At 48.8% G+C, this 12,508-nt stretch overlaps 1 protein-coding gene across 2 annotated transcripts; it reads right to left on the bottom strand.

Moving 5' to 3' along the window:
- Positions 1–5,534: 5,534 nt before the first annotated feature.
- On the bottom strand, positions 5,535–11,830 carry COPS3 (COP9 signalosome subunit 3). 2 transcript variants are annotated; one of them, XM_044433710.1, is made up of 10 exons: positions 11,689–11,830; positions 11,544–11,593; positions 11,100–11,192; positions 10,004–10,183; positions 8,909–9,049; positions 8,249–8,422; positions 7,582–7,668; positions 6,861–6,974; positions 6,470–6,550; positions 5,535–5,868 (listed from the first exon to the last, which is right to left on the bottom strand). In XM_044433710.1, the coding sequence occupies exons 1-10, from the start codon at positions 11,783–11,785 to the stop codon at positions 5,815–5,817; spliced, it is 1,071 nt and encodes a 356-aa protein (XP_044289645.1). In that variant the 5' UTR covers positions 11,786–11,830; the 3' UTR covers positions 5,535–5,814. The 2 variants fall into 2 exon arrangements, with proteins under 2 accessions (XP_044289645.1, XP_044289644.1); XM_044433709.1 differs by lacking the exon at positions 7,582–7,668 and having other exon boundaries at positions 11,689–11,806.
- Positions 11,831–12,508: the final 678 nt, after the last annotated feature.

Below are 12,508 nucleotides of genomic sequence, written 5' to 3'. Positions count from 1 at the left end.
GGCGCCTGACACCGACTGGCAGGGAGGAACCATTACGCGAGCTCTTGAAGGGGAAAGCAAACGAGCTCTATCCGTCTTTGTAAGGCTCAGAGGGGTGAAAAGCAGCGAGGGAAATGATAACGCATACAAACACTAGTAGTATCGATTTATAAATTTCATTTAACAACTGCCAACCTTCTTCTCCTAGTCCATCACTCTTTCTTCCCCAGAATCGGCACATGGTTCAATCCGCAGCCGCTCCAGCTTACGAGGGACGGGCGAGCCCATCGGTACAGGGGGGAATTGCTTCCCAATAGCGCGTCTCCATTTGGCAGCACACGGCGAGCGGACGTACGGCCTCAGGAGAAGATCGGCGCAAGAAAGATATGAGGAGCTTCCAAAGGGAGGACGAAGAGAGTTACTGCTGTTCAGAAACGTACCCCTTTCCCCCTCCTCTTTCCCTGCGGTAATGGTACGACCCGGCGAATCCTGTGCCAGTCATATGACAGAAACAACACAACCGCGTCCGGTAACAGCCCCTCGAAGGGCGTGCGGTGCACGTGACGGGCAGAGGCGGCGATTTAAAGGGCAGGGCCGACAGCGCCCCTCGTATAAAGGGGCGTTTAAATATTCATATTATAATAATTAGCTATGATAAAAACTAATGCTGTACACAGTAAAAAGGACAGAGCAGCTCTCTGCCCCGAGGAGTATGCAGCCATTTATCTGCAGCACTGGGGGCTGTTTCCGTGGTGTTCATTCCAGGCATGGGGGCAGAGCAGCAGTTTTTATAGCGTATTGTTTCTAGATTATGCTTTAATGGTATTTATTTAGGTTATATTATTGCACTGATGGTTTGACACTCATTTTGGGTTTTGTCATACCAGGGATGGATTTCAGGACTTGTGTGTTTGAACTGTTTCTAGACCTTTTGTGGTAGGTAGGAAGCAACGCGTGCTTGTAATACATGATCCTGCCCAGCAGAGGAAAGGATGCAGTATTATAATATCCTTGCATTTACGTCCCACCCTTTTCCTCTATTGACCAAAGGAAACAATGTGTGTTTATTTCAAGTGCAGGGAGTTAGGAGTGTTAAGGGCTGTGAGCCAAAAGCTTTAGGGAAAATGAGGATTGTGAAGGAGGATTTGGAAGGAGGGGTGCAATCCCACTAACATGTCCAGAAATCCCAGCTACCAAATCATGGCATCAATCTAAATACCACAAATTACTGCTGTATAGGACTTTCATTGTGCATCATCTCATGCCATAAATCTGGTGAACAAAACAGCATCAAATGCTCAATATTTCTTATTCAACAGATCATACTTTTAACATTGTTTTTTGCCACAGGGTTTTGCAACTTCTGTCTCAGCAGGTCCCCTTTTCTTTGCTTTTCGACTGATAAATGGAAGTGAGGAACAGTGGGAACTGAGTTTAAGTTATGAAGCAAGGTCCGGAGATGGTCCAATAAGGACAGACAACCTGTGGCTCTCCAGCCACTGAACTTCCGTGCCCTGTACCCCCTTCCACTGCACCTGTGTGGCAAGGGTGGTGTTAGGTACCAACCAGAACCAGGGTTCAGGCCTGCAGGACCAAAACAAGCCGATCTGTGTACTTTCCAGTCTGAATGGCTGTCACTACCTTGTCTTCTAAGGACCTTCTTATTTGCAAAAAGGGATGCGTGGCCAGCAGAGAGACACACACTTGATGTCAGGGGAACAACTCAGGCAGAGAGATTCCGAGTGGAGGCAGGAGGTGCCGAAACGCAGGAGGGCCCAGAGCCAGCTAAATCCAGGGGGACCCCCAGCAGCAGAGATGATCGGGGCTGCAGACCTTCATCCAGGTGGTAGGACAGATGGCCTCCAAATGGAAGATTCAGGGCTCCAGCCCTGGAGCGGGGGGGGGGGGGGTCACACCCTAACACCACCTCTGCTCTGCTGGCTAAGGCTGATGGGAGCTGCAGTCCAACCCGGGGCTACAGCATGGAAGTACCATTTCTCTTCCGCACCGGGACTTACAGACACAACACATGTGCTGTGGAATGACCCATGGGGTGCCCTCTTACTCTGTCTGAGCAAGTTGCATGACATGGGGATTTTCCGACATGGGTTCAAGTCAGCTTCATTTATTGCTTCTTTTATTATTTTCTCCCATTTTACTGTTCGGTGCTCATAGATTTTGCTGAATATGCGGTATACATCAAAGACACTAACTCAAATGCGTAGAATTGGTGGCAGAATCTCCTCTCCCGCCCGATTCCGCCTAACTTTTTAAAAAAAATTAAGGCAGTTAAACTTCAGAATATTTCTACCTCATCTGCTAGCCAAGGTCCCTGCAGTTGTCTGCAGTATGTGTAAAATACAACAGGCAAGCTTATTAGAAGAAAGGTGCCTGCCCTGTTCTCCATCAGACCGCAGACCTCCTGTTCCAGGTGTTGCGTCTGAATCTCTGCCCCTTTTCAGAGGAGGTGGGCACAGCCGCAGCCCACGCAAGTCCCTCACAGGATGGGCACTTCATCACCCCAGACGTCTCTCCTACCTCTGGCTGCTCGGGCAGACACGAGGGGCCTGGGAGAAGCCTCGGGAGACCCCCATCCTCTGATGTCCCACTGGATCCAAGGCAGCTCCAGGCATTGCTCTGCTTCAAACAACCCCTCTGTGTTTTGGGCTGCATCTACCAGAACCCCACATGTGGGATATTTAAAACCAACTTGGAAGTAATGCTGTTTGCCAACATTTTATTTGTCGCTAAAGAATACAGTTAACAGTGCCTCAGGACCGACCTGTCAGCAACCATGCAAAAAACAAAAAGGGAACATTTCTCAAAAGTATAAATAATTCCAGTGATACACAAGACAGATCACAACCGCACTAAAAATAGGGCAAACTTGTGAAAAGCTCTTTTAGAACTAGGATGGGAGTCAATATAATACGATGGTATGCAAATGCCGTGCAACTGGGTTTTTATATGGCACATGCTGTTCCAGAGGCCTTGCTTCTGAACTAAGCAGCTGGTGGGTTTCGGTTTTTATGATCCTCAATAGATCTGAAGTATACCTGCATTTCAGGCCCAAAACCTTCCATCTGATTTAAGATAAATATACTGGCTAACCCATAGATTTGCTTCCACAAGGGGATTTTCGGATGGAAACTGCTGTTAGCATAATCACATGTTCTCCCCTGCAACTTGACGCAGGACAAGCACGGGATTGTAGTAACAGAGTTTGTGCAAAGACCTCTTTATGTAAATGCAGAGCATCTAATGCATTCCAGATGCTCACCATATCGAGGGAGGCGAAGGTATGATCAAACCTGCATTTAAGCTTCTGCCACAGCACAAGTACCACCAAGTCCATTAACTGTACAACTAGGTAAGGAAAAGGACTGACTTTTTTGAAAAACAAGCCCACAATGCTCGAGCTTAAAGGAAGGGCGTCAGATAACGATTTGTTTACATTACGTGGGAATGCTGCATGTAGCAAACCAGGGTTGGACTGAGACCGGGTTCATCCCCATTTGGCCACCCAGTGGTTCCTCGTAAGGAAGCTGCCCCGGCCCCCGCTCATCTTCAAAACGGCAAAACAGAGACGTTGCGCAGCTCACTAGTTCCGCAGCGACACTCTCGCGCTAACCACACACCCCTGTTCCCAGTCAGCAGCCCCGACTGACTGGTGGTGAATCTCTGGAGTTCCAAGCAGGAATCTTTTCCCAGCCCTGCCTGGGAATCCCAGGGAATTCTTGGCACAAGGATGGATTTAGGAAGAGCACAAGTTCAGGATGCCTTAACACGGGTCACTTAGGCCTCACCGAGGGAGGCAGAGTTGGTGTTGGACTACAGCGCCCATCATCCTTTACCGATAGCTATGCTGGCTGGGCCCAATGCAAGATGCACTTACATCAGCTAGATGGCCCCACAATCTCCCAGCCCTGTGGGAAAGAGATCTTGCATGTGAACACTTTCCCAGCGCCCCACGTCCTCAGAACCTCTGTAAGAGGAGACACGTTGAATGAGATACCTTGGGTGTTTTGGCGGGGTTTTTTCGAAGGATCCTAGCCACCAGCAAGCATCCGCAATCTTCTCCTCTTCTGTGCTGTAAGAACTTGGGCTGACGCCACTCTCAAAGAGTCGGGACATCGGGGCTGTGGCAATGCCCAGCTTCTGGACAGATGGATGCAAGACAGTACACACTTCGCAGAGTTAACAGAACACATGCAACCCGTCCAAGTAATTCGGCAGGTGTGAGCAGTCCTGTTTGGGGGAGGGCAGGGCTTTGCAGCTGGGTCTGCTTTGGGCCCCCACCCCTAATAAAAACAGCCTCTGCCTGCCTGCCTGCCACGAATTGCCCACATGCTCTGGATTCAGCTTTCAAATGTCTGCCATGGCTCTTTAACGCCCGCTGGCCCACCCTGCCGGCAAGTTTTGACCACCATGCTGCACAAGAGCGCATCAGAGCAAGCAAACCCTAAAACATTTCTCCCCTGCTGCAGCCTGCAAGACATGGCGCCATTTTCCAGGCTTGGGCATATAAATGGGCACAACGGCTCCTTGCCAGGGCACAGGAAATTTCTGAGTAAGTTCCCCTTTCCAAAGCCCACCTTATAGCCCATTCCAGATCTTGTAAGTTGTCTACAACTCGCCCTTTGTAGCGCAGGTCGAGGCAGGAATAGTGGAGCTGGAAGGGACCAAGGAGGCCAGCCCCCTGCGAACCCCATGTCCTGCCTAAACCCTATTCCAAAGGAGCCAGTGCCCACAGCAGAGAGGGGCAAGCTGCAGGCCCACACATCCAGAGGATCACAACTCTTACGGTTCCTCACTACTGGCTAGACTAATCTGGGCCCACAAGCGTGTTCACCCAGCACTTCTGCACGTCACCACCGTACTTGGTCACAGCGGCTGGCTGGACCATGAGGGATGCCAAAGTATGTAAGTGCTAGCTTGGCTCCCTCTTAGGTACGTAGCTTAAGGAAAATGCAAAGTTTTACAGAATAATCTTGCAAGCTCAGGCCTTCTGAGCTCAAACGAGATGTCCTGTCATAGACTGACTGTGCCACAGGACCAGAGGCATCACTGCTCCACCTCGCTTCTGCCTACATGAGCCAGGTGCTACGGGGGGGCAGGAACGCAGGGCCCGGCTGGCCCACCTGCAGCTGGGAGGGCTGCAATGAAGCCCGTCAGCTGCCATGGTGGCAGGAACTACAGGGCAAGAGTGATCTAAGCAGCAGTGAGACGCTCCCTCCTTCCCCTTGCCAATCAGCTCGACGGACTTTCAAGCGAGGAAAGCCACCAAGGAAATGCATGCGCCAGCTTTAATTGTTCAGGGTGGGTGGGGCTCAAGAACTGCAGTCTCCCCACCTGAATATCAGCTCTTGGGTTCATACCAAGGGCTCATAAAAGAAGGCTTTTTATGAAGCGAACAAGTGAAGCAAGAACGCTTTGAGTTGCTTTTCATCTTGTCAGTACTTCTCCTTCCCGGAATAAGCATCACAGTTAAGCTTTATGAATTTTGCATGGAAGGGAAACAAGGCCATTATAAGAACAGCAACATTCAGGCCACATAAAACAAAAAGTAAATTATTTAATGCATTAACCAGGTCAATCTCAAAATAAATCTATAACAGAATGAGATGTTCCTTCCTTCCTTTGCAGAGCGTATTTGACATACAGTACTGAGAAGACATCATTTTAGTTTTGCTTAATTGTCCAGATGAAACAGTCCACTCTCTGCTTTCATTTTGGATTTGCCTTTTTAAACTCTCAGATCCTAAGGGTGGTTCGTTTTAGCTTTTTTTTTTTTTCTTTTTGCTCTACATTATAGTGGCAATCAAAATGTGATTTTCAGGAATAACTGGATGGTTTGCTTCCTGATTCATCTTCTTGGGAGCCCATGCTCTGTTAAGGAAAAAGAAGAGCTGCTTAGCGAGCACCTATGGCCCAAAGACGCCGCCGTGACAGAGATGTGGAGGAGCGCGGCTTTCTTTTGCGCCAAGGAGACATCATTTCCCAGACCCACACTGCTGCTTTCTACTTCCCGTCCCATTACACGGCCGAGATCACCGCTCAGAGACAAAACTGTCTGAAACCCCTCCTTATGACCCAACATGTTTCCAATCAACAGGACCCTTCCACAAGGACACGTGAATCAATTTCTTCCTCGGGGCAGCGAAGGCAATCCGTACTTCGGCGGCTGCTGCATTTTGGGAATGAGGAAGCCTGCCTTGTGGATCCAACAGAAGAGGAAATTCAGTGCCCTTCTGCGCTGGGAAGGGCGGGAAGGGTGTGTATGGGACAACCGTGTTAAGATAGCGCAGCACTGAGCTCTCTATTCAAATAGGGACACTTCTTTCACAATTAGACAATCATACTTTTTACTCGAGTCCAACTGGCCAGAGCTTCCACGCGTGTCTAGTGCGTGGCAACTGCTGGAATGACAAGCTCCCTCTGGATGGACGTTTGCATGCAAGCAAGCAAGCAAGCAAGCAAGCAGACTCACCTTCTGCACAAATTGGGGGTTCACAGTGATCTCCTGATCCATGGCTTTCAGCCTCTCATCAAGCTCTATACATTTCAGCATCTGTGGAGGGTCAAAGCATGCACAAGAGGCCTTGTGACTCGGACGGGGCTGTTTCAGGACTCGCCGGAACCCGGAGCCAGCTGGCCAAGCTCTTCGTACGCTTCTCACCCACGAGCTGGCCGCTGCTCCGCGGGCCCCCCCTTGGCACCCGTGCTTCAGGCCCGGTGCTTTAGAGCAGCCTGAGGGGCTCTGAGCAGGTGCCCAGTCGCCAAGAGGCCTGTCTTGGCCCGGCCACCCACGGATCAGAACAAAGAGGGAGCGGTCCTCTTCTGTGCCTCAGCACCACGGTGCACGCAAAGGACTTAGTTACCTCCTGATCAATGTTGTGAAGCATGGCTGGGTTGTTGTATTTCTCGGGATTATCATGGAAACAGACCATCCCGTCTTTCTGGTTAATACTTGCAAATATTTCACCGTCTTCTATCTGAAAAAGGATTTAGGCATATTACAGCTTGGGTCCAGGAAAGCCTTTGGTCAGTTCACAGGCAGCCTCATCGAAGCAACAAAGCCATCCATACCGTTCCCTGTGCCAGTCCTGCCTCTGTTAACTCTTCCTATTGCTTCTATTTATTTTGCCAGGTAACACTACATAAATAAAACAAGCTCTTCATATATTCTTAAAATCAAGAAATACACTTCTGTGCCCACCAAAGCAAATGTCTGATGTAAATCAAGCAGGCTTGCATTTTCCCACTTCACACAACGTATTACGGTTTTGCTTTTCATGGGAAAGGGCAGGGAATGGTGCTGGGCAACGCAGGATCATCCCTGAATTTCTGAAACTTCTTCCATGTTTCCTTATCGCACAGCAAGACAGTTCCATTGAAATGTTAGGGAAATCTTCTGCAGCCACTGACCTCTGGCCTCCAAGATGGGACTGCCACTCAGTGGGGCGGCTTTCCCAAGCGTTGCTACGTATTTAATGCTTTAGGAATCCTCTGCTTCTGCCAGAAGAATTCGAGGCAGCCTTATTTCAGTTCTGTGCTGCCCAACAGCCCAAAGCTCTCCTCCTCGAAAGCAACATTCCTTACCATATGAAGGACATATTTCTCCGCTTCCTGAGGCCCTGAGAGCTGCACCCTGCTTGCCATGTCTTGCAAGGACAATGTTAAAAATGTCTGAAATTCAGAAGGAGGGCAAACACATTTGAGGCTTAAAGTAAGACATTTGAGGCTCCACAAGCATCATTTCCCATCATGGAACCTAAGGGTCCCGCGTTCCAGACAAGCTCCCAAGGGCTGTGTCTCGGTGGGGCGTGGGTGCAAAGGCAAAAGGTACAGGACCAAAAGCCTAAAAAAACAGCACTTGTGAACATTCTTCCTGCCCGAAAAGCAGCACATCACTCTTTTAGGACTGGGAAATTTATGCAAAAGCTGGGAAACTGCCATATTGCTGGAAGGCCAGATTTGGCCCGGAGGTTCTGCACTGCTGTATAGCACCCAGAAACTATGCTCTGCAGGACAACCAACAGGGGAGTAATTGGGAGCCGTGCAAGCCATTTCCTCAGGAGGACCCGTTTTAAGTCTGCTCTGCCGGTGAAGCTTCTGCAAGACCTTTTGCCAGAAGGCAGAAACCCCCCGGGACGCCATCCGTTGCCATCCGTTGCCCACGGGCCTGCTTTGCAACACGTGGGGACGGGCACAAAAGCTGCTGCAGGTGTCCGGTGTGCTCGGCCCTGGGGCGCCACGGGGGACTCACCTTGGTTAGCCTTTGAATGTTCTTTTTATACAGGGACGACAAGCACTGCTTCACAAGCCCCATGTTGTTGTCCCTGGCAAAAGTCTCGCTGTGCTTGTTCACCAGATTCCGCAACTCTGAGGGCTTATTGGTTGCATATACTTGTGCTAATTCGTGGTAGGCGTTGCTAAGTGGCTGCAAGGAGAAAGGAAGGTCGACTTGTAGGAGGGCAAGGACTGGCGGAGTCACGGTGCTGGGCTGTTGGGTTCTTTAGTGAGCTTTCTGACTGGAAGCAGCTCCCACAAGTTCTCAGGTCCCCCAAAAGCCTTGTTAGCAGAGAAGGAAGAATGCCGGGCTGGAGACCAGCACAGCCGGGTTCTCGCCCCCACCCAACTCACTGGGCGACCCTGGGCCAATTCCAGACTCCTAGCCTAACCTGCTGAGGAGGAGTACTTAAGCTTAAGAAAAACAGGCAGGATATAACTGTAATAAAATAGATCAATAAATGCCAAAAATGAACTTGAGGCCTCATCTGTAAAGGATGCGCTGCAGCCTCTCCCACAGTGAACTGAATGACCCTACTAAACTCCACCCCAAATCTGGTTCTGTGCTTCACTTTTCCTCCCAGCTGGCCCACCACTCCCGTTGTGCATTTCACGGCTGTGAGCTCCCCCGACTTACCTTAATGAATCTACCCACTATCTGGGAGGTGTACTTCGGCAGCTGCTGCACTTTGCCCAGAAGTATCAATGAAACTAAGATATACTTTTTATAAGACTCCAACATAATATGACTGACAGCCATGGCAGGGGTAGTTATTGCCTAAGCAAGAGAAATGCAACAGAAAAAGACAGAAAGAAAGGTGGTGAAAACCAAAAGCACAAACAGCACCGGCCACCCGGCAGTTCTTTCTGGAGAGCCTTCCAGTGAAGCCGCTTAAAATCAATTTGTTAAGAGAAAGAAGAGTTTTACTTATGAACTTAACCTTAGGACTAGATAAATGAGTCCAGGAGAGTCCATGAGTAAGGAGAACCAGTGTGGTGTAGTGGTTAAGAGCATGGACTGGGACTCTGGGTTCAAGTTCCCGCTCAGCCATGGAGCCAACTGGGTGACTTTGGGCCAGTCACGGACTCTCAGCCCAACCTCCCTCACAGGGTTGCTGTTGTGGGGATAAGATGGAGGAGGAGATGTAAGCTGCCTTGAGCCCTTGGTAGGAAAAAGGTGGGATATAAATCGAAAATAAAATTTAAAAAGTTTTTAAAATCAGCAGGCCTCTAAAAGGCCTCCCTTTTCTCTTGGAAAACTGCAGAACATTTGAAAAATCATCTACACTTTTAGCTTTACTAGTTTGGAAGCACCCAAGAAGAGGGAGGTTGGGCAGTTGCTGAACAAAGCATGAAGGAGACCGCCGCTTGGCCTGCCATCGGCTGTCCGGGGAAAGCTGCACATTGCTCATTCGACCAGGGATCAACAATACACTCCCCTGACTCCTTTGCTCCCATCAGGGAAGCCCTGAGCCTTTCATCAGGCATCCATGTTCGGTGGCACACGTACAAAATCCAGACTTTGAAAACAGTGGCTCTCCTGTTCTCTTGTGGAGAGAAAGACTCAACTCTGGGCAGGGAACTCGGAGGGGTATTTACTTGCTGCTGCACCCCCAAAGTCTTTCACTCGTAAACTGGGGGCAAGAGGGTTGGGATGCTCCCACTCCTCTTTTTCGAGGGCTCGGAACCTCAGGCTGGCAGGCCTCCTCCTGGCCACAGAGGGAAGGGTTACCTGCTCATAGAAGTACAGCGCTCTTTCAAAGTTCTTCAGCCCAGTGTATATCATCCCACCATAGTAGTAGTAACACAGAAAGTGCTTGGCATCGTATGCCCCGTTCTCTTTACAGATATCCATCATGTCCACATGCAGATACGGGAGGGCGGGTTTAAAGCACTTTGCTAACAAACAGAGCTAAAAGGAAACAGACCAGAGTTACCAAAGTCGACTCCCGCCACCTCCACGTGCCTGAGAACAAGAGCTTTAGTCGCGGGTCGTGGCAAAATTCCCCTGTGATTACGGAATACAGAGAGTGCATTTTCTCTCCTAATGTAAAATAAATAATTAGGTCTGCTAACCAACACCTTGCAGTTAAGCGTAACAGACGACAGACAGTTGCATGCAGACATCTTCATGCTGAGCAACTGTGGTTTAAGAAAACCTTTCGGCTTAACTTCGAAGGTGTAAGAGAAATTTTGAATACTGTAGTGAAGTCCTGTTTCCCCACTCTGCCCAGGCACCTGCAAATGTGCAACTTTCCATGACTGTTGTTCTCTTGGCCAATTAATTTTAATTTTGCCAATACGCCTAGGCCCAGAAGGGTATATACTAGTTGCATGTTTATGCCAATGCACATAAGCTTCATTGGAGTAAATGCTATTTTTCCAGCTGGGCTTTTTTATCTGTTGGAAGCACAGCATTGTAGCTCCTCCAATCACTCGTCTTGCCTCTGCCAAGGGTCTGAAAGAGGTGGAGCTTCCCAATATATTGCAACCACTGCACGCCCATTCAGAGAGCCATCAAGAGCCAGGGGCTTCCAGCTCAGGTTATGCCACCTGGAAGCTGAGGAAACGAACCTGGAAGCTCCCACAATAAAGGATCCAGGAAAGGGCTAGCTTTGGAAGGGATTCTGTTCAGCCAGTCGCCATTTCCCAGGAGTTCAAAAGCAGCACAGCAACTGGCAAGCAGACTTGGCTGACATTTACTGTGCTTTGGCCCACTTATAACAATGCAGGACTAGAAAGACCCGAGGCTGCTTTATTCCTTTTTCTGCACTGCAAGAATTCATAAAGACCGCGTCACACGCTCATTGGCCAGCTTGGGTCCTTACCTGACATAGGTCGGCGTGAATTGAGGTCAGCTGGTTGGTGTTCATCTGCATCTTATCTATGGCTTGCCTGAGAATGCCAATCCCTCGCAGGGGCTGTCAGAAATTTAACAGTTCGCCTTTAGGCAAGTTTACATACAGACTCCAGTGCCAACACTGACACACGAAAAATCAGCAATACTTTTGCCTTCAATTAGCATAAAGGTCTTAAAATAGATCTTGAGCTCTGAAATCGCCTCAGGTCTTAAAAGGCCTAGCTCATATTGTAAGTCATTCCCTGCCCCAAGGATGAAGGGGCTAAAAATCCCAAAGCAGTGACTCCATATGAACAGCGGGCGAGAGAGAAGCTATGAAATTACTGCACAAGGGAAGTTCCCCATAAACCAGTTATGCACTCACAACCCTGATAATCTGTCAACTGGGTGAGCATTTAAGCAACTTTTTTACCTGTTTCCGTTCCACGAGAGCATTTGTTAACTGATGACACAAACCAGCAACTAGAGACAAACAGAAGAAAAATAAGAACAACTGAGAAATGTCAAACAAAGGAACAGAGCGAATTTGGGAACACAAATCTGCAGAACCGACTCACAAGTGTCTGTCGCATATCGAATGTGTTCCCCGTTACAAGTGCTGATGAAAAGCTGAACCTGCGAGAATAACGTTTCGAAGTCAGGGACACTGGGCATAGAAAACTTCACAAACCTGAAAACAAGACAAAATACATAGCTGATTAAACCATTTGCTTTTCTGCCAGTAATTCTAAGGTTGGAGGAAGGTGACAAGCAGCAAAACCTTTGGCCAAAGCTGAAACGTGCAATGGATCTTTCTGCTAGTGAGTTCAACCTGACGTAACTCTTACAAGCTGCAGGGAACCACAGATGCTTAGCTATACTCAGGAATAGAGAGAGAGATGAAGACCCCACTGCACCTTCATGTCATTTCCTAAGTCAGCCTGTCTTGAACATAAGAAAATGGTAGGCAGAAAAAAAATTGAGCCTGCCGTGTTTTCTCCAAGCTGCACAGAAGAAGGTGTTCTACAGAAAATGCTTCTCCTGCAATAGTATTCATTAAAAAATGAGGCCTGGAAGGGAAGGGGCCAGAAGCCTAAAGAGGATGTTATTAGGCTGGCTGACAAGAAACTGCTCTCCCTTTGGGCATGCAGAGAGCTAGGGTAAGGGGTGGGCACCACTGTAGCGTTTGTGTTAAAAAAAAAAAACAAAGGAGGCTGCTAAGAGGCTGATGGTTGGAATATGTTTGCAATGGACGTTCTCAATGGAATTTTAGCCCTATAAGGCATTCCAACCATCAAAAGCATACGAGGATGATGATGTGACCCTAACCCTAACCCGGTCCACAACACTAATCCTACCAATTTGTGGGTAAAATTCCATTGAATATGGGGCAATTCT

Source organism: Varanus komodoensis, unplaced genomic scaffold (assembly GCF_004798865.1).
Source record: "Varanus komodoensis strain SLA01 unplaced genomic scaffold, ASM479886v1 scaffold26, whole genome shotgun sequence".
NCBI classification, from domain to species: domain Eukaryota; kingdom Metazoa; phylum Chordata; class Lepidosauria; order Squamata; family Varanidae; genus Varanus; species Varanus komodoensis.
The sequence above is the reverse complement of the archived record's forward strand: the minus strand, read 5'-3'. Positions and strand labels throughout refer to the sequence as shown.